Genomic DNA, 22,094 nt, shown 5'->3' with positions numbered 1-22,094 from the left:
GGAGAAATTTTCGTGCTGAATCGTGATTTAAACGGGCCCAGCCAGCCAGGAAGGAAGGAAGCGATTTTAATCTGAATTAACGAGTTGAAAATCGCTCCCTCTCCCACAGCAAATTTTACGCCTACAATCATTCATGGAAATTTATTATCTCTCCGGGTATGGTTATCAGAGTACCCCACATATTCTTCCCCGTGAAAAGTTACCCAAGACACTGGTAGTTGGAAAAACAATTTGTTTTATAACTATCGTCACTTCAGAGTCAAGCGATGCCTCAAAATTCAATTAAAATTGTCGGTCGAGAGGAAAAAAAAAATTCTTTTTTTATTCTCCAGGCCCACCACAGAAGCCCCTGGACTGCAGCATCCGGAACGACACGAGGGCAATGGAGGTGAAATGCCAGCCCGGCGCGAGCGGCGGACTACCCCAGCACTTCCTGCTGGAGGTGAGGGGCACCTTGGAAAACTCGAGTCTACTGAACCAGATACCCCAGAGCGATCAAGGGGTGGGCGAGGCCACGCCCGCCGCCGCAGTTTACCAGGACCGCAACGACCTGCCGAGTTTTCAGCTGTTCGGCCTGTTACCCGGCTACGACTATACGATCGCGGTTTTTGCGGAGAACAGCCAGGGCCGGAGCCAGCCCGTGCTCATCGAGAACATCAGGGTGGCCGAGCCGATGAAAAAGAGACCGCCCGACTCTCGCTTCCTCGACAACCTGTCCGCGGCACTGCCGACCAGTGCCAACCTCGAAAGTGCCTTTATCGTCGTGGGGCTTATTGGTTAGTATGCACATGGAAAGTTCTTCTTTTTTTGCTGTCTAACAATTACAAATACACGTTTATGAAGCAAAGTCCGCGATTTAGCGGCTGAAGAAAAACGAGCCGATCGTCAGAGAGTTCCTGTTTGGAAAAAAAAAGTTGGGGTGTAATAAAGCTCCGCCCCGTGAGGCTTAAAGAGTTTTACCTCATCCGCCGTGAAAAACTTTGTTTTTTGCTCGCTCTAATGAAAGGGCCGCTCTGTTGGAAAACTTTTTTGCCTGAAGATTTTAACTGGCCGTTTCGATCGAGTTAACGAAAAAAAATCTCGCCTCATTGAATGTAAACACTCGAAAAATCCGTGGAAGAAGGGGAAGCTTGCTGAGTGAGGAACGTTTTTCAACAAAAATAATCAAGAGAAATTATGAATCAACAAAAAAAACTAATATTTTAGAGGAAAGGTAGTTTTTAGTCCTAGAAAGATAATCATTGAGCCCCGCCTCCAAGTACCAAGCATTCATACTTTAGTGGCAAAATTTGCCAGAAAGCCTTCCATCATTTTGCGTAGCCATAACTTTACGAACCTATCACTTTCCGGTCTTAAAAATTTCCTCGGTGATATTTTATGTAGTACCTTATCCCCAACAAAAACGATAATCCTAGTGCAGTACCTATTACACGGAGAGATAAAAAAAAAAGTTCTTCGACACACCCAAACGGTATATTTGTAGAAAAAAAGAGGCAGAAAGCGAGATGCATCCATACATATATGTATACCGTGATTTTTCCAAATTTTTCCATCAATCGACGCAGTGACGACCGTGTGCTTCCAGTATATGACTACACAGCTATAGCGCAGCGAAGCTCGGCGAATCGTTGTCGTCTTCGTAGCCCGGGAAATCGAAAATTTTCTCTCCTTCCATACCACTTGATTTTTCTCGATAAATTCGAACGGAATCACTTCGGACCTTTTCCACGGGGAACCGGGAGTATCTGGGCCATATGCGCGCACTCTCTCTCCCTTTTTCTTATCACCCTTTTTTTTTCTCCCGTTCTCTTTTAAAACATTTCGCTACGAAAGCTCTCTTGCGTGCAGTAATGGCGCTCTGTTTCCCTCTCCCACCACTTCCTTTTTTTTCTTTTTCTTTTTTTTTCTTTTTTTTTTTTACATCAGCCACGAGCGATCGACAGTCTGCGAGAGGTACAATTAAAAATTCAATGCAACCGATCACTACAGCAGAGGGCCCCCCGCGGCAATGCGCAAAGTTTCTTTTTTTTTCTCCTCGAATAAAAAGTTTGGATCAACCTCGGTCGTTCCCTTCCCCATTGTCGACTGATCGGATCAATTTTTCAAACTCATTGCTCGCATATTTCTTTCCTCCTCGCCATATTCCTACTGTCCAATGGTCTTTGCTATTCCAAACGCGATAATCGAGATTTTCTACGGTCTCTCTGTGTATGCGACCGACCAAAGGATCGACATTTTATTTTCTCTCGTATCACAAAGGAATCACACTTTTGTTCCTTTGCTCTGACAAATGCAATTTTCATTCAAAGACACCTTGATAGGACGCGGTATTATTGATTCACACGACCGTACACGAGAAAAATAAATTGAGTCGAGTTACCAAACACGCGGAAAAGAGAGGAAAAAAGGGTGACGAAGCGGGAGTAAAGTGTCTGACAAAGGGATCGTTGCGCGAGCACTGCTCGGAATAATGCATGCCAACAAAATTTTTTCCACCCCCTACCTCGGAGCCCTTCCGGGAAACCGGTTCAACCCCGCGCCGGAGCGAAACAGAGAGCGCAAGCGAGATTACCTCGGAAGAAAGGAAGAGACGGGATGGAGACATCGAGAGCACGTGGAGAGAGTCAAATATCCTTTCTCCCGTTGCGTCATATGGCTTGCAGCGTAAAAAAAAAAGCTACAGTGCCTGTAGTAATATGTACGCCCAAGCAAAGGAAGAAATCTGCAAGTGTCCCTCTGTGCTCGAAGCGATGACGAATATTCGCGCTCTGATAGAATTCCATCTCGCCCAAATCACGCTTCACTCGACTCGAATGAACCCCCTGGCTCTCGCGAAGGGGAGGAAGAAAACTACGGGAGCAATGGCGTTGGAGAAAGTGAACGTGTGAAGACGAAGCTATACGTCAGAGGGAGAAGAGTTACGCTTTTGCAAACGACGAATCTGAGCGCCGAAACGCCGAGTCGATCCACCCACGCCTGACGAATTCGCCCCTTCCTCCTGCATACAAACAACACCTCTGTGCTGTTTCTCTCTCTTTCTTTTGTCTATATTGTGATTCTTTTCCCACTTTCGACCGGAATTGTATTTTGCTTGCTTTGTTTATCTGCATCAACTGCTGCTATTTCTCGATCACACGAGACGGTATTTAGCAGTAGTTTCAGTTTCCCCGTGCAAAAATGACCAGAGTGATTTTGGGACTTTTCTTCTCAATCGTCGATCCAATAACAGATCTCATAACACAGCCCGTAAGTTGATATAACGACGTCTCGTGCCACTCGGTTGTCTTTAATAAAATTTTTCAATATCCCCTTCAAGGTTCCCCTAGCTTTTTTTCTTTCCTCGAGCTTTTCTGTTTCAGGTTGTAACCCTGACGACACTTTTAATTTTGCGCCTTAAACGACTCATCTGCATTGATAAAACGCGCCTTAAGGAAGATGCATAATCCTATCCGGCGTCCCATTACACGAGATCAAAAGATCCCCGGTTGCGTCGCGCAAAGTACCAACTCACCGAATGACCCTCGAGCTCTTGATTTTTTACTCTCGCCGTAACCCTAGTCCAGCCATCTCGAATCGTTTTTCACTCCAAGGCCCCTTTTTTCCCTCCATTTCTCTGCTTCCCCGGAATCTGGCAATTTCCTCGCCCTCCTTGCACACACAAACACACACGCAGACGGTCTCGTCAAAATAGAGGGAAAGCCGATCGCCCTTTCTTCCTTTCCCTCGTCCCCAACGACCCACTCGTTACATCGCAAACGACCGTGTGTTGCTCTTCCCCCCTCACCGTTCTGCACTCCGATAACGAGGACTCTGTGCGCGCCTCGCGAAAACACAGCACTAACGACGTAGCTTTGTAATTCCTAAAACAAAACAAAAGTAGAAAGAATAAAAGCCTATCTATCAAAAGTCCCCTCGCTGGGTGGCGATTAGCGTTGCGAGTGGTGGTCCTCCCTCCTTTTTCGGTGGACCAGCCAACAGGTATAAATCCCAAAAATTCGATCTAATCGGAAGAGAGAAGTGCCAACGTAAAGTCCACCAACGCGGAAGAAGCGTAAACTACGCGCGTCAATCAATCGGCGAGCGGTCCGATCGCAGGTACAGTCTCATCCGTCACGCGAATGGAAAACAATGCCGCGCTCCGAGGGGGGGGGATATCGGTAATTGGAACGTCTCGGTATCGGCGTCGCGCCGATGATAATTGGACGCGCGTATGGAGAAGCGCGGGACACCGGATGGAATTGATTAATCGCCGGGGAGGCTGCACGACGTACACGCGGGAGGGAAAAAGTACGAACGAGCTTTTGAAGGCGTCCCGACGCGCCGATCGAAAGCTCTTTTCAGCGGCGTGTGCTCTTTTGGCGGGCGATCGAGCCATCTTTGGCCGTCGACGCTCTTTTCGGTAATTGAAATCGTTACGCGGAGTGGTGCCCAACGCGTGGAAAAGATTTACGAGCCCAGCTGCTGTCGCATACACATTTGATCAATTCAAAGTGCTTCCCTTTGGGCGTATCCTGATGCTTGAGCAAACTGCAAAGTTGAGAGCTTTCTTTTTTTTTTTGCCTCCACCTCCAGCGCGTACAAGTAATAAAGCAAAGAAACCAACAAACAGGCGCGAGAAACTTTGATCACGTGCACGAGCGATAATCGGCGATTCGGTAGTCGCGGTGTTACTTACGAGCCGCAGCTCCCGCTTCATCATCAATCGTAGCTCGTTTGCGGCCGCTGGTCGATTAATCATCCCGGAGCGCCCCCCGCCCTAGCTCGATCAAACTTGCCCCGAAGACTGTGTGTGCGCGTCCAAGTTGTTTCGTTCGATTATCGCCCCGTGCTTGTGGATCTAAAAAATTAATGCACACCGTATAATATATATCGTGCGTTTTTTCCGTGCGTATGTAAGTGGGCGACTCAGCAATGGTCGAGTCAATCAAGTGACGGTTCAAACGAGAAACACGCACTTTCAAACATTTTTCAACTGTATATAATAAAAAAAGTAATCGTTGTGTACCACGTGTGTTTGCAGCCGTCGTATCGTTAATGTTGGTGGGACTCGGAGTGGCGATTGGACTGATGATCTGTCGTCGGCGGCCGAGCCCATCACCGGCGCGAGAGAGCCTCGACGACTTTACCATGCCAACCTACATTTCAGCCCAGAGGGTCGAGCCGAGGATGAGATACGGCACGAACAGGCGGCGATCCCAGTGCACCAGTCTTTACATGGAGGAGGGTCGCAACGGTACGTGTGGGGGTGTATGCGAGTGTGGGCGTACAATAGAGTTGAGCCAGCGATGTAGAGGCGTATTTTACAGCCAAGGGGCTCGCGGAGATAAAAATTGTTTTATAATCCGAGAGTTGAGTTTTTTTTTTTTTTTTGTTTTTTTTCATCTCATACAAATACAACTTTTACTCTTGCGAGTACAGCGTGTACGCGAATTTCGAGAATTTTTATTCTGATTTATCGTCGATTTTCAATCAAGCGAAATTTATTGGTGGAATGATAATGTTATCTTGACCAAGAGTCAATTTTGAATCGTTATTTATCATTGATCAAAAATTTGTTTTCAAGGGAGTCGTGCGATATTTCATTTTAATGACGCACGTGTGCTGCCCGCACGTCACGATGGACCCGAAAAATACTGATAACGCGAAATCAAACTGAACCCATATGTACATTGAAAAGCAATATCTTTTTGGCGTTTGAAACTTTCTGTACGTGCTTTGCAATTTATTTTTAAAAACGCGAGAAATTGTTAGTTACAAAGGAATCTATATTAATCTCAATCAAACCATTAAAGCTTGGTTTTGCGTTTTCATTATCAAATTAGTTTCTACGCATTAAAATGTCACTTTGTACTTGTATGATTAAATTAATTTGCAATATAATTACCAAACAAGTTTATCTCGAGTCCAAAATACATCGATTAATCACGAACGTTCGCATCTCGCGAAATCGCGTCGGTACTTTGGGATACCTGTACCTCGTACCTCTACATCGCACTCCAAACGGATTGAAGGAATAAAATCGATCAATTATAATATTATTAATACGCAAGAATCATAATCAAAGTGAAATATGGGGGTAGAAACGTTTCAAAGGTATCGTATATATTTGATAAAATAAAATCATCAAAGCACGGAGTTCAATACGAGTTGATTAGATTTTCCGAAAAAAAAAACTACCTCTTTGAATGGTAAATTCGGTTCGTGCGATGATATATGTAAATACGGAGGATTCACAATTGGAAAATTAAAAGGTGCACGTGAGAGGGAAAATAACAGCGGGTGTATCGAGCTTCGCGCGCACCGAACGATTATCATTAGCGCGAAAAAGGCCACTACATGGTGCTCTCCGGTGATGCAGATATTCGACGTACGTATGAATTATGCATTCGTAGTTCACGCGATTTGCGCATTTCCCTCGTCATCCACTGCACTTGAACGAAATAGTGAAAAAAAAAAAAAAAAAAAAAAAGAATAATATACAAAAGCTCGGAGGAAGAGGCCGTTTGATCCGTTGAAAAAGCAAGAGCCAAAAGGCTCCCTCCAGGACGCTTGGTGCACCGGATTCTTTAAGCAAATTAATCGCCATTACGCGGCTGGTCCGCCTCTTCAAAGAAAAATTAAAGCCAGGCCACGGCGGCGCCGTTTCGGAGCTTAGAGGGTACACGCGCGGGCACTTGTCGCCCCGAAGCGCGATAACGTCGCGTGAAACGACCGGCCACCCAGACCGCGCTCGTGGTTTTCGAGCTTACTTTCTTTTGTGTACGTGTATATGCCACACCCGCGCAAGGCTGTGCCTCTCTCGACTGAACAACCCGAGCGGGCCAAAGTGGGTGGGAACTCTCGGGAGTATGTCGCAAAAGAGAGAGCTTTTGCCTGCAGCGGCTATCGTTAATTAGAGTGCGCCGGGAAAATTCCTGAGCTCCACCGGGCGTCCTGTTTTTCGGTACGTGCAAGGGGATTTTCGACTTTTGTTTATTTAGTTGGTTCACGCTTGAGAAAGGAATCGGGGCTTTGATGGAAAAAAATTTTTATAAATCAATGATACACGGGTCGTGTGTTGGCTCGTGACGGTATTGGTATAAGTCTATTATAGTTCGAGCGTGTACATACGTCTTCGGTAAATTCAAAGTAACTGCTGTTACCCTGTGTACAGAGACTGCATTCGAAAACCAGTAATTGCTCTGGGAACTGTTATTAATATAAGGGAAATGTATGACTTTGGTCCCACGTGAGGTTTCATAAAGTTTAATGATTCGCCGGCAGTGGGGTTACATTTACACAACTAATGCGTTTTCCCTCTCCCCTTGGAAACAATTTAAATTGAATTTCGTTCTGTCGAGTTGTAAAAAAAGTAAAATACAGGTGTCATTTAGTAAGAAACGAAGGGGGATTTACATTGCAATACTGAAGATTCAGTTGAATAATACACGTAGAAGATCCGAAAGGTATAAACTATACAATTTTCGTCAAATTGGGAGGAAACACTCGGGATACCATGTTATACGGTATGGAAGCGCGCAGCTTCACTCGATGAACTTTGGTCTCAGATTAGACGGCTCAGTGTCAAAGACACGTGCCATACCTCTACATCATATAGAGACTTGAGCTCGAGCGGTGGGTCTGACACGCGATACCCGCAAAGTCATAACACAATGGATGTGTTATTATATTTGAAATTAGAAAAAAAAAGAACCCCCGTGAAACCATCAAAGACAATTGGATGGCAAACGCCATCAAAGACGCCACGTGAGCCTCAATTCAACCCTCCGCACAAAGCTCACACGTGTAGTGAGCACAACGGCAAGCCACATCGAACGCAGACTCGAGGCGAGCCCGAGGGGTTCGCGATTTCGATTAGCACTTGATTAATATCTTGGCACGCGCTACGCGACGACACGCTCTGAGGGAAGTCATTCCCCCTGGGCTTGCGTGCATGATGCTTGTTTACGTATTTATGCGAACTCGTGCACACACATTCGTACGTATAACGTACAAATTGTACCACGAAACAGGCCTGGGCGGCGAATCTAGTCCAACACAGAGGAGACCGGACGCGGGTGGTAAGACGAGGTGGGGGGGTGGAAGAGAGCCTCATTGCTGGTGTCGCCGCGTGCCGAGAGCAGTAACTTTTGCAGTCGCAAGTTTGTGCGGTGATAACACCCGACAAGAGCCCGCGAATGCGGTGGGCGCGCGTGCAGCCTTGGGGTGGGTTAACTAGTTCGGGATCTAATTCCCGCTGTGGCGAGAACTATTCGGGCTGCCGAGGTGACCGATTCTTCCGAGTTGCACGTGTATACATACACACACACGCGAGTGGGCGTCGGGGCGCGAGAGAGTATGTGGCCGTGCGTGCGGTATCTGCTTCTCGCGACGCGGCGACGCCTCTGCCGGAATTTGACGGCTCGCCCACCCTCTCTCGGCTTATCCGAGCTATTCCAAGTTTTCGACCGCCATTGTCTTTGTCAGCTATGCTTGGTCCATAGGTGCGTTTTTTTTCTTCCACGCGATGCAACTTGGAAAAGAATTCGGCGTTTCGGGAGCTCCTTGGCTCGATTCGATGCTCTACCGGGAAGTAGTATATCGACACTTTAAATATTTAAGGCTTATGGTTCCTTTTTTTTCTTTCGAATCAGTCGATTACTTTATTTTTCAAATTCCCCTCATAAAAGGAACAACGAGATTCAACGGGCAAATATATACACAGCAACCTGGGGGGGTAATCGTGTCGAATCGTTAAAGTGCATCAGGCGGTAAATACAAATTTTTCGAGCAATGTAAAAATGTTTCAAATTGTTTTTTTTTTTTTTTTTCCCGTGGAACCGAATGCTCGAAAACACGTTTCAGTCGCGCTAACGTACCCGGTAATGAATACACTCGGAATATTTTCGAAAATTGAGCAATAAATCCGGACTGGAGATAACTCGGTGCGACGCACCCGGTGCTTCGCTGACCCGTGAAAGCTCGTTGTGCACCGTTATGCCCGATTTTTCAATCCAACGGGAAAAACACGTAATAATAATTGTGTACTCGCCCTCTGCTGATGTCGCGAAAAACATTCGGTCGTCGATGTGAAAGAAAAAACGCGTGTGCACGAGAGTGTGGTGTGTAGTAGCGACTGCTCGGGCAGCTGGAAAGGGCCGATTGAACGTGGAGTGACGTACATATACATGTATAGACAAGATCTCCCAGAGAGATAGAGAGAGGAATAGAGCGGAAGAGTTCGAAGCGATTGCGCCGTGGCCAGAGTGCGGAACTCCATTTTTCGGGGGGCCTTTTTCGACAGCTCGAGTGGAAAGGCGCCCACGAGCGCTGACGTCCAACGAAAATCAAAATCAATTAAAATAGTCTGTTTGGGGGGAAAGATATTGCTGGGATTGCTCTTCCGCTGGCTGCGTTTTATTATTGACTTCGTTCTACACCGTATGTGCGTGTGCCTCGAATTTTTATGAACCTTTTGTATGCCACAGCGTATTTACTGTTTTTTTTTTCTTTTGTTTTAGAGCCAGATTTGCTGCAACAAGTCGATTTGGACCTCCATGGACGAGACGAAAGGAACTAAGACTTTTGTTATCAAAATTTTTTTAAATTGCCTTACTACATGATGTACAGTCTTATGGATAAGTAAATGCCTATCGCGTTGTTTTATACGAATGAAGACATACGAGTACCTAACTACACGTAATTTTAAGGAAATATCGTAACTTATAATCGTGCGCACCTGAGCTCAAGACCAAAAGTATATTGTAACTTTCTTTTTTTTCTTTTTTTTTATGTACATGTAAGTGTAAACAATAGTCTATATGTAAGCACAAAAAAATCATTATTACGTAATAATTAAGCTTTGTTTACAATATTGTATAGTTTAAGCGATACGTTATTTCTTGTTGTGTCATTGTAAAAAGCGCTAGTATTTTTCTAAACGCCAATACGCTTCGGTAGGAATAAATTTAAAACTTGGTCGCAGTAAGGAACGTGTGTTTAAAGGGCCTGGAGTAAAAGAGAGAATATACAAACGAATTCAAAACTTTCCCTATAAACGCCCGATGACGTGAGATTTACAGCAGCCTGGATCGCTTCGATTTTATGTACGCGAATAAACGGAGACGATCAGAAACCAGAATTGTTAGTATCAGCCACCAGGTCAAACGTACAGGATTACGTTGAACTTTCTTCGAAAGTCCTGCGAGCATTTCACTCGATAACCACAAGTCAGCAATACGTCAGACCGAGCATCCGAAGCAAACATCTTTTTTTCCTCCAATAGTCGAACTAACGAAACCTCGATGCTCAATCGGTTTCACTTGGTCAAGCGAGGATACTATGCATTTGTAAATATTAATAATAAACTGAGATCATGAACTTTTGTAATGAACAATATACATTTTTAACAGCAATAAAAGTCCATACGATTTATTTAACATCCGCTCATTTGGCATTCCCTAATTATTAAATGAAACAAGATCCACACGTATATTGGTAGGTAATACCCTTTCCCACAGTGAGAGTAACGTGAACCTTGCAATTATGTCGTTCAAGCGAAATCCATTGAAATTAGTCAAGCAAACGTTCAAATGTACACGTGATCGCATTAGTGAGAGCATGTACGTGTGTCGAAGCTCTGTAGAGTCAAGGTATTCAGCGAACATGCGTAAATACAAGTTCGCACCCGCTTCGCGGAACGAGGTTTGCACGGTTCGGTAATCCTCGATAAAGAATATATCGCCACGATTTGTACGCATCTGCGTGCGAAAGTACGTGAGTGCGCTCGTGGGGATGATTACAAGTGTACCTGTCGTATGCAAATTATTGTTTGAGTTTATTTAAATTTTTCACGAATTCTTATTCACTTCATTGTATTGTCAAAGTTTAGGGATACCTTTTTTGTTGAACAATCAAGGTACAGGAATGTTAGAGATTCCCTTTCCTATTGCTTTAACAATGCTTTTTACGTTAAAGTTGTCTAATTAAATGGATTTTTTTTATTACTCACGAATAACAATGACAATTATGCATTCATCTTCGAAAATGTTTGTCATCGTACCAGAAATTATGTATACATATGATTGGCTCCCGTGATACGGCTGTATTTTTTACCATAATCATTTATCATGAATAACTCTCGATTAAAACGCCAAAATAATCTTTATACTATTTTTTTGTATTATTAAACTAAATTCAATGAGATACACTCATTGAACTGCCTCACCAAAAGAATAAAAAAATTTAGTCCTATTGTCTGACCAAACTGCGATATTTCTACTTGACTATACTACTTATAACTAATTTTTGGATGTAGTGCAGGATTTACCATCATATAAATTAGTTTCTTATGTCACATTGTCTGACAATCTAACAATGATTCTCTAGTTACCACTAATTACGCGTTATTAATTGGGATTTACCATTATTTTACTATCATTGCTGTAGAAAGTTTGTAAATTTAATTGATTTTTATTTGTGTATTACCTGACTGTACTTATATGTTTCAACTTACCTAACCTATTTATGTACTTTTTTTAATCAATATAAAATTATTTTTTGTTTAAATACAAGATTATTCTAACTCAGTTTTCGTTTCTGTCAGACCATTACGCAATATTACCACTTGCCGTAACCATCGTTCGAAACGTCTTCGTAATATCGAACGAGACCGTGGAAGGAACAAGAGGCATTCTTGTGTTATAAAGTTCAACTTTGTAGAATTTCTTGTAAAGGAAGCTGCTTTCTAACGTCTCATCGTAATTTTGGAAAACTATATTGTTAATGTATATATATGTCTGACCGTATCGCAAGTTTTCTACTTAATACGATAATTTATACTTTTTTTTGGTTCAAGCACAAGATAAGTTATGATCTTAACTCGATAACTGATAAATAATGTTTGTGCTTCTATTGTCGAAGCATATCAGGATTTTTTTACTTGCTTCAACCTGTTAATATAATGAAGTATTTAATTAAACTGCTAAAGTATTGATTATCGTTAATTTTAATTTTTAAATTGTCAGATCATACCTTGATATCAATATATTTAATTGAACGATATAAATTGCTTATTGTCAAAGAGTATGCATTATTTTTATGTTAGTGATGGTAAATTATACATAATAAATCAGGTTTACATTGTAAATAAACTCTTGATTAGAATTAAAATCTTTTTTACGTTTTCATGTTTCTTGCTATACTTACATGTATTTACTAACAAAACATGAATTCTTTGTTATATCATGACAGCGATTTTTATTATTATTATTATCATTATGGATATTAATATTATTATTATTGTATTAGCGTTATTTGTACAAATATTCCAAATTTACATGTTGTCTGACTATAATTGAGTATTTCTACTGACATTAATTTTTTTTTTTTTTTAATAATTAACTATGAGTTAAAGTTACAAATAACAATTTTGTAGGGCTCTGAGAACTTACCAAATAAAAAAATCGTAATTTATTAATGTCTGACCATATTGTGCTATTTCTTATTAGCGGTCCTACAATACTCCAATTTTCGAAAATGCAATGCTCGGCTTTGCCTCGGGCGACACACTCCACACGGCCGTACATCAGCCACTTTACGGCCTTGTAACGTAATATACTATTAAGAATCATTAATATTTATCAGCATGATACTAAAATTTTATAAATAAATGTTAATTTCGTCATGTCTGACTATACCATGGTTATTTCTACTTGATAACCAGAACAAAAATATCACGCAAAATTTTCCATATCGCTGTTAGTAAGTGCAAAAACGACAAAAATAGATAATTGTTGTCAAGGTAAGGGAGAAACTAAGATAATGAAAGCAAAGAAGGCAGATTAGCTGATAAGATAATTCTGTTGCGGCACACGTGTTGCTCGTATACTATTTAATGCGTACGTGTGTCGAAGGAAAGACTAGCGTACGATATGGCGTGAGGCTTAACGGGGTTTTTCTTCTCCTATTGCACCTCCAGAAATCAGTCTTAATAGTTCCAAAGCATGTGCCGGACCCCATGTACATTAGACTCCATGTACGTATACACCAATGCAGCAACGAGCGACAACACGATAGGGAATAGCGTGCCAGCTTTTTGCGCTCGCGTCTAAACTGTTGCACGAGCCAATTTAGCTGACTATGGTCTTTTGCTCGCCGGTGTGCGACGCGTTAATCGATCCCCCGACGCAATCACGGTAATGAATAAATGTTCAACGGTATATACTGCCACTGCACACCACGAGTTTTATTTCCTTTTGTTTTTCTTCTTTCTTTTGTTGAAAATTTTCTCCCGCGAGCAGAAAGAAGAATGAGGGGCGAGCGAAACGTGGCAGGAGACACTATTATAGGGGAGACCATCAATCATTCGTCAGGGGACTTTCTCTTGTGTACGTGCACAAGAGCACGCGCACACGGACGGATCCTTGGATATGAGACGGAAAAATATTCATTAAAATAAGAACGAAGCTTGCAACATTTTTAATCATCCATACAGTTGTGACAATATTCCTGTTACTCGAGAAACAAAGGTCTTATTGACTTGGTGAGAAAATTATCAACAGCGATAAACATTTAACTAGGTTGAGAAAAACAACATTAAAATGTACAATCGACTTGCCAAGGGGGACAGAAGTACATGTCAGATCTTGGCACCCGTACGCACATCTAGCCTAGAGAGAATCAGACAGGGTAGGTGTAGTAGAGCAAGCAGCTGGTGGTCGTGAGCTGAGAGCGCGCGCGCGACCACCACGACATGAAAGAGAAAGAGAGAGAGGGAGAGCCCAGGAGCGAGTGGCGTGGCGCTCAGTGCGATCGCGTATTTTGCCGCGCGCGGTTCTACGGGCCTACGTTTATTCGCTTCTCGAGTGCACCGAGGGGGGTGTATATAGGTTTCGCGGGCCACGCCGAGATCCCATACACCCCCACCGCCAAAGTCGCCGAGAATCACGCGTATCTCAAAAGGAAGATTATTGTTTTATTGCGATCGAGTGCGTCAATCGTAGAGGGGCGACGTTTAACGATTTGTGCGCAAAGTGTTTGACTAGCGCATACCCTCGACTGATCTACCTAATTTCTTGTTTTTTTTTTTTTTTTTTTTTTGTTTTTTTTTTCATCACCAAAAGTTTTTTGGTGTGAATTTTCAAAGTTTTATCGAGAGGCTGAAGATTATCACCTTAAGTTGTTACCAAAGCGTTTCAAAGTCAAAGTAGTGGATATAGTTGTTGGTTTGAGAGTAAGCTTTTTTTCAAATCATTACCTCATCTGCGATCTAATTTTATCATTTGTATTACACGCTTTACTGATGTTTTTTTTTTTTATGTCCATATGGATCGCTGAAAAAATTTTTTACTTACGATTTTGAGTTCAAAATTTCACCCTAGTCCCTTGTAGTTGTAGAAAGGTCGTTAGTTAATAAATTCTAAATGAGTATGCTTGGGCTTGAAATGAGATGGCATGTAAAAACTTACGGCAACGCCTGGCAACAGCACTTGATAAGTGTTATGAGCTTCAGTTTTTTTTTTTTTTTTTTTTATTATTTTGTTTCAGTGAAATTCAAAAAGTATTAGGAAAATTATTTAATAAAACAGGTGTCTGAACATTGCAATTGATGATATATTTTTGACTTGATGTTAAAATAATAAGCAATACAGATTTCTTTCGGTACTTGAGCAAAAAATTTGAAAGAAGATAATTTATTATTCAATTCAAACAATCGATCGTACCAAGTCACCCATTGAATCCGAGAAAGACAAATGATCGAAAAATTTCGACTGATTCAATGATATGCAAATCAGAAAACAAACGTACTAACATGAAATTTCAATTGACTACGAAATTTGGATGCCGAATAGTGGTGTGGTTTTATTCATTCCGAGTCGATAACTTTTTTATCTTTTAACAATCTTTTTTTAAGCCCAGCAGTAACTCTTCTACGAAAAAAATATTTTTTCTTTTAAATACATAAATTTGAAAACGTAATATTTTCACGTCCATAAATGATGCAGCTTCAATTCACTATTTATTGGTTATAAAATTAAGAAAATAATGTCAGTTTATAGCGACAATTTTACGAGAGATGGTAAAAAAAATTAAGGTACGCAAGTACTAGGTTTTCTCATCCGATCTCGCTACGTTTGTCATACCTAGTGACAAGTTGTTTAAATTCTTATCAATTCCAAGCACTAGGAAAAATCACGTAAGCAACGCCAATTTTTTTCCTCACTCTGAAAACTCGCTTTTATTTGACATGTCTCTTTTGTCCATTGGAAAAATACGTTCTAATTAAAAATCAAAATAAAATTTAAAAAAAGTAAAAAAATTCGTCAGCTTTGACAAAAAAAAAAAACTCTCGTCTGATTGGCAAAAACCCATCAGCGTTTGTTGCTATTCGATCGCCCGACCAATCATTGAACTTGTCAAAAGCCCGCAAACGTGCAAGAACAAAAAAAAAGTTAGAGCGAGAGAAAACAAGACTCGCAAGCACAAGCTACTCCGTGACGCTGGATAATTTAATTGGTAATCATCAATTTAAATTGGCAATATATTCACGGTGGCGTTCCCTGCAACCCCTTGGAAAGCTCGTGAGCAGCGCCCGCGATACTTATATATATATACACACTGCGGAGAGGCGCGCCCAAGCTTGAAAAAAAAAAAAAAAAGAAAGAACCGAAGGAGGGAGAAAAAAGGGGTCTGGTTGCAAAGCTGCAAGTCAAACGAAAAGCAACTTTTAATTAGACTTCCCTCCCCCCGACTGTCACCAGCGATCTCGGCCGAGATAATAAATACGAGAGCGTGAAAACTAATAAGGGATCGACGGCTGCGGGCTCACGCCTCGAGCGACAAAAAACAAGCAAAGAATAATAAATCAGTACCCATACGAGCAGTCGAAGGAAAGGTAGATAGCGGCAGCGCGTGCAATGGGATATAACCACGCCTCATCTCCTTCGAAGCATATAGGAGGGGGGGGGGGATGATCGGCTGTACGGCCATACGTGTCCTCGCGCGGACGCCTCGGTTACATCAGTTTTCGGGTCATCCCACCCTCTTTTGTGCCCACTTACCATAGTTGGCGAACTTTGCTCGTTTTATCCCACTTCTATCTTCGCCTCCTCGCATACAATCGATGCACCTTCTTCTTCCCCCAATGGAGTAGCAGCGGCCTGAGCCGCCCCTTATCCTCTTACGTTCATTCAGCACCGGCTTCCCCAAGTGGAATTCATAATCGCGTTTAGATTCGCTCGCGGAAGGAAGGACGAGCGTACGTAAGAGGGTAACGTGGCGGACAATCGTGTGCCATATACGACGGGGGGCGCCTGTACCTACATACCTGCCAGTTGGTGTGAGTACGTGTATTATCTCTCTGTGTGTCTTCTCCCCCCCCCCTTTCGCTTCTCGTTCTAGATTAAAGAGTTCGAGGGTCAAAGGGGAGTTACATAGCGCTGTATAATCGGCTTGTCGAGTTTTCTCTTTGCACTGTACTGCCAACAGATCGAGCTTTGATCGAGTATCGTTCCCTGGGATTCGTAAAATGTCGATTCACGTGATTAGCTGTATTAAGCTCCCCGTGAAAACAAATCCCTCGAAAGCACAGAGTATTATTACTGAACCTCTTTGAATTAATAGAGAAGTTCCACTTGAACGAGAAAAATATTATTTGCCCACGATCCCTAACTAATACCTTTTTTATGCATTTTTCTCTACTGCCCCGTAATCCCTGCCACCTAATTATAATCGTACCGTTTATATAAATCAAAATTTGTATGATCTACTTATTAACGAGTGAATGTTAAAACCAACCCTACCAGAAATCAACGACAGTGCTCTTATCTATTTTTGGGGGTCAGTCTTTCTCACTCACCGCTCCGCAAAAGAGCCGTTTCATTGTCGTATTAGCTTACTCGTGGTGGTGCGTAGGTGCACCAATTAAAAATCCCCTCGGTCGAGTTGGTAGGCGAGCGCTCGCAGTTACCACCGCGTCACGAGCCAGTCTTGCTTTCGTCGCTCTCTCTCTCTCTCTCTCTCTTCCTCTTTATTATCTGCTCGATGGCGAGGGTCCAGCTACGAATTACGTGCCGAGTCGAGCTACAGTTACATCTGGTGGCGAATCACATAGGCGAAGCTCATTGTGGTTAACAGTCGCACACGAGTATACGCACGGGAACTATACTATACATAGAGAATTGGTGACCTATGCCTCGTTTGGCTGATGCCTTTTTTCGAGAAAATAAACTTCCTCGCGAAGAGGAAAACAACCATAATATCTCCACGATGACGTAAATTTCTGCTCTCTCTCTGTTTAATGCCCCTATCCTCCTTGACGTTCGCTCTAGTTACTTTTTTTCCCCATCCATTCTCCCTCTGTGGAAGCCGTGCATATGCCCTCTTTTTTATGTCTCGAGCACGACGCGCCAAGCGGGGTCTTAATTACACGTCGCCCGAGATTCTAACAATTCTTAGCTAGGCTACGTCTTGTTTAACTTGTCGTAACGTTTGCTTATTAGGGTACAAAGGATACCCCGCGCAGTAGTAAAAAATCCAGGAGCCGGTCTAGAGTTTCAGAGAGAAAGTTGCGAGGATTGCGGACGTCGGAAGGGCTCCCTGGGCACAAACGCGTACTTTTTTAATTAAACTAACGGGTAACATACTGTTCCGTTTCAAACAATCGGGTGGAGACTTTTTTTTCAAAGGCCAAATACTCGTAAAGGTAAAAAAACAATTGTAAAGCCGGATTCAGTAGTAAAACCCAAGTTTGGTCAGACGCGAGCTAGAAAGTATACTATGTACTCTTGACACTCGGCTCGAAGGTGTACGTATGGATGGCACGTTACGGCATCGTTCGCGATAGTATCCATAATTCAAGAGGTCCGTCGACAGCTTTATATTTTTTACATCCGCTGCTGATGAAAAACAAGCGTGCAAAACTTTTGGCCTCGTAAATATCAGAAAACAAAAATAAAAGAACCAAAGCCCTTTTGCAACCCAAGCCCTGCTCTTTTTTTTTATTTTCGCCTCCCCTCCGCACTGTATACATCCACCTCGTTCGTCCATTTCAGTGCTCATCCATTCGTGCATCCACCGCACACCAATCGGAGCCTATATACCCCCGCAACCGAGACCCACGGCTCGCCCCGTAATTCCTTTTCATTTCCAAGTGCAAAAAGCATCGGGGAAACAAACGGATAAAGGGAGAAGGTGCCTCGTAATAAACTCGATCCGTCGCCGGCGTGATTAGATTCGCACCCCCGGACGCGCAAGCCGCGCTAAATCTTCTTCGACACGAGGACTACCACCAAGACGCTCGCTCGCGCGAATCCAATCACTCCTGCACGTTACGAACGCGCTTGTCTCCCCTGACCCAGACATCGGTGGAAGATGGTCGAGTTGTGTAATGGCTGGGAGGACTGCTGGCGACACTCGACTTGCGGTGGAGGAAAATTGTCTCGTTTCACTGTCTCGCGCTGTAACTACGTGGACGTCCCAGCGAAATGTAAAAGTTAATTTTTTTTGTTAGAAAAGACGGTCGGTGTGCAAAAACCATCCGCTACGGAATTCAAGTTTTTGACAGATTGAATAGCCGAGTGCCCTTTTTCTCCCTTTCCGAGAGCGAGAGAGACCTGTAATGGACTTTTTTCGTCCCCCCGTACAATTGAGTACGTAATAAATATCGCGTCTGGTATTAAATTTTACCGACGCTGTTATTTATGGACGAGACGGTATGGCTTCTTTTACGGACGATGACGCACCCTATACGCTCTGAGGAGCGATTTCAGCTGAGATGTTCTCTCGAGATAGTCGCGTGATTGCGTCGTTATAATTTTTAGGTTTGTTTGTAATCATTATCTTGGGTTTCGTCGTGATTGAATGACTGAAATCGAGCTTTTTATCGTAAAAGCTATTTACAGCTGCAGTTCCTTGGTGATTTTTTTTTTTTTTTTTTTTTTTTAATATTTTTTTATTTGCAGCTCGTGAGTTCCCCTTTAAGTTAAATGAACTTTCAGCGATCTATGTTGGACGAAGGGATTATAATAAATAATAATTCATTCAAAAACTGAATCTCTTTAAATGGTAACAAGCTCCTCTCCAACGATAGCACGGTTATTCAGATTTTGAAGTATTCTAAGGTTAACGAAGCGTCATAAACTTTTCGACATTATGCAAATTTTTTCAATTTACAATTTTTACCATTCACTCTGTTAAATTTCGTAACTTATGCAACGTTGAGCACAAGTAACTTTAGTTTATGTTAATTGCATTAAAGCACTCGACGAAGGCTCCTACGATGTAACCGAAAAATTGCAAATAATGTAAAATAAATTAGAACGAATAACGAAGTTTGTTCTTATTTAATATTTGAGTAAATTGACGTTGCAAAGGTTGCTCTAGATTTCCTTAATTCGCGAATACATAGTTGGATTGATTTTTTCAGTGGAAGATTTCGACGTCGAATAGTTTACAATCAATGTGTTAATAAATGACGTGGTAACATTGAGCCCCTGTAACCATGGTAAACGTAAAGTGACTGTACGCAAACACGGCAGAAAAAAAAAGTGTGATATATAGTGCGCGACAGCTGAACTGAAAGAACATGATGATCAAGAGTTCGTGGTGAGCACCAATCGACAACAATGGCATCGACCATCCTCGTCTTGATTTGCGTCGAGCTGTTGACCATTGCCGTGGGACAACGGGGCAGTTCCGATAGCTTGGACAAGGAGCCCATGCAAAAGACTGAAATGGAAATTCCCAGTACGTATATATACCTTCGTTGCATTATTAATTAAATAACTTTCCTTTCACGCATTGTAACTCATAATGTAATTAAAATTTTTTTATGCATTAAGATAACGTGACACAATGTATCAATTGTTACCGCTATTGTGAGAAATTACATCCATTAATGGAGTTGAACAAAATGCACAAAATGCACGTATTCCACGACACACTCATTGTTGTACTAAAGCCCGACTTTATCTGGTATGTACAAGGCAATAAAGGGGGGGCTAATGGGGAGAAAATCTATAGCTACACGATTAAAAAATTATTATTAAAATTAATTTATGCTATTACAACTACTAATGACATCAGTACGCATACTAAGTCAAAACACATGCACCCCCATAATAGTAACTTTAATTGGTCCCAAGTGTCCTCCGCTTCCTGCAGTAACCGCGGGTGCATTCGTGGTTGTTTGGAATCTCGTATTTAACGTCGAATGTAAGCTCAATTAGTATCCTTCTCCCTCAAGACACCCCGTGATAAACAAAACACGGGTCCATAGACTGGGGAGAAAAGCTGAACAGCGCAAGTTATTCTCATCGAGTACAAATGCACCCGCGAGGCTTTTGCCCACACGCGTACCAGCTCCCGCCGCAGAGCGACCAACGAAACTTTGTCCCCCTGGCGCCCGTGGCAGGTCCTCCATGACTGGACGGGAAAAGGGACTAAAAAAAAAAAAAAAAAAAAGAGTTCCCGCTTCCCACCCGGCCGTCTTTGACGTACGGCCGTACTTTTAAATGAAAAGCGCCGCGCGGTCAAACAGCGCCGAACTTCAGAAACAAAAGTCAGTTCTTCTTCCGTCCCGGGGCCGCGACCACGGACAATGGGTCCGCGCGTCTATCTATCCGTCCATCCCTTTTCCTGCAGCCCCAAAAACTGGGTCACCCAATGGCTCCATCGGTGATTTACACTGCTACGTGACAATAAGCCGATCCCGATAGCTGGAATTTCGCGCAAAGGAGCCAAAGATAGGGTGGGAAGGGGAGTATATTGTACATCACAGAGATAAAGGTGGAAGGGGGGGGGGAAGAATAATTGAAAAGGCTACCGCTCTCGAGGGGAGATTATCGAGCGCACCTGACCCTCCTTCCCTCGAAGACGCAAAACGCTACCCTTCGCTGTGTCTCGAGTACACCAAACAAATCGGGAGGGAGAAAGGGGGATAAAAAGATGGTCGAGGAGGCTTGCAGTGGCTCTCGAGAGGAAGCCCGCTCTCTGCCTAACGGCGGGACACTCGAGCCCCTCCACGTGTATATATATATACCACACCGGGGCCCAGCAGACGCACAATGGCTTCACCGAGAGAGGGTAGTTGGCCGACCGCGCTCGCAAACTTTCCCCGTGAGCTCTCTCAAGTCGCGCAGTTTCGGGACTCGAGCTGGCCTGCTCTCTCGGAAAACGAAAAGGGGATATTCCCCCCCCCAACGCCTCCCTCTACCTGTGAAATCGCTTTAAAGGGGTGGGGGCTAACTATCAGGTTTGCGATAACCTCGTTGTTGGCGGGGGGTGGTCGAGAGTGGGTCTTCCCGGCAAGGAGGAGCCGCTGATCCGAAACTGCAACGGAGAAGACGGAGTTTGAGAATGGGGTTGCGGCGGCGTCACGGGTCCCCGGATTAACGATAACTTTGTTGGCCCGATGGGCGGGAATCAACATCGGCTTGCCGCTTGTCTTCCCTAATTTCGTTGCGACCCAACGGACCTACTCTGTCGACTCGGGACTCGTGCCCTCGTGTTTTTTTATTTATCCGCGACTCGCTTCTTCTTTCCGCTCGGCCGAGTACACCGGGGATCAGCACCTCTGCTCGGGTGGCGTTAATAATTCTCAAACGTGGGACGCGAGAGGAAAGGGAATGAACGATGGGACGGGATTATCTTCCCGAGTGTGTTTCAGATGCGCCCTGGCTCTCGATTTATTATTGACACCGGGGAGGGGGGGTGACGTTTTTCCAGAGCTTGACGCGAGCTAACGTTGGTATACCTATTATTCATCTAAAGGAGCAAAAGTCCTTTGGTAATCGAAAATTGCATTACAACGATGAATAAGTGAAAACTAGAAAACGCATGGTTGTTATGGCGTATCAGGTATACATCGTCTCTCTTTGCGAGCCGGTAACCAAACACCCACAACTCTCGCGCTAGCTCGACTTTCGCGTCGATAGGGACGAAGGCCCTCTCTCCTTACGTTACGTATAGCCGTGTGCCCGGCGCTATCTTCTTCCACCCTCGCGCCTTATCTTACGCGCGAAAGAGCGGAGCTTGCGAAATCCGGTCCGAATATTATTCGCCGAAACGCGGCTCGAGGATTCCCCGGGTGAGATATACCACCCCCCCCCTCCACT

The 22,094-nt window shown here is 43.4% G+C and overlaps 2 protein-coding genes across 2 annotated transcripts in view; both read left to right on the top strand.

Moving 5' to 3' along the window:
- side (motor axon guidance molcule sidestep) overlaps nucleotides 1-10,316 on the top strand; it is a 57,561-nt gene extending 47,245 nt beyond the window's left edge. The window contains exons 10-12 of the mRNA XM_014363558.2: nucleotides 333-776; nucleotides 5,021-5,233; nucleotides 9,501-10,316. Of these exons, the coding sequence (XP_014219044.2) occupies nucleotides 333-776; nucleotides 5,021-5,233; nucleotides 9,501-9,559 (716 nt within the window). The 3' untranslated portion in view covers nucleotides 9,560-10,316. The remainder of the gene's footprint in view (nucleotides 1-332; nucleotides 777-5,020; nucleotides 5,234-9,500) is intronic.
- A 3,493-nt stretch (nucleotides 10,317-13,809) lies between these two features.
- The window catches only part of LOC106647336 (nephrin), an 81,313-nt gene continuing 73,028 nt past the window's right edge, over nucleotides 13,810-22,094 (top strand). The window contains exons 1-2 of the mRNA XM_089591344.1: nucleotides 13,810-14,212; nucleotides 19,406-19,725. Coding sequence (XP_089447470.1) covers nucleotides 19,605-19,725 — 121 coding nt within the window. The 5' untranslated portion in view covers nucleotides 13,810-14,212; nucleotides 19,406-19,604. The remainder of the gene's footprint in view (nucleotides 14,213-19,405; nucleotides 19,726-22,094) is intronic.

The sequence above is a fragment of the Copidosoma floridanum genome, unplaced genomic scaffold (genome assembly GCF_036245765.1).
Source record: "Copidosoma floridanum isolate Cflo_tuat_1 unplaced genomic scaffold, Cflo_Japanese_pri ptg000013l, whole genome shotgun sequence".
NCBI lineage: Eukaryota > Metazoa > Arthropoda > Insecta > Hymenoptera > Encyrtidae > Copidosoma > Copidosoma floridanum.
Note: the sequence above shows the minus strand (reverse complement) of the source record. Positions and strands in the feature narration are given on the sequence as shown.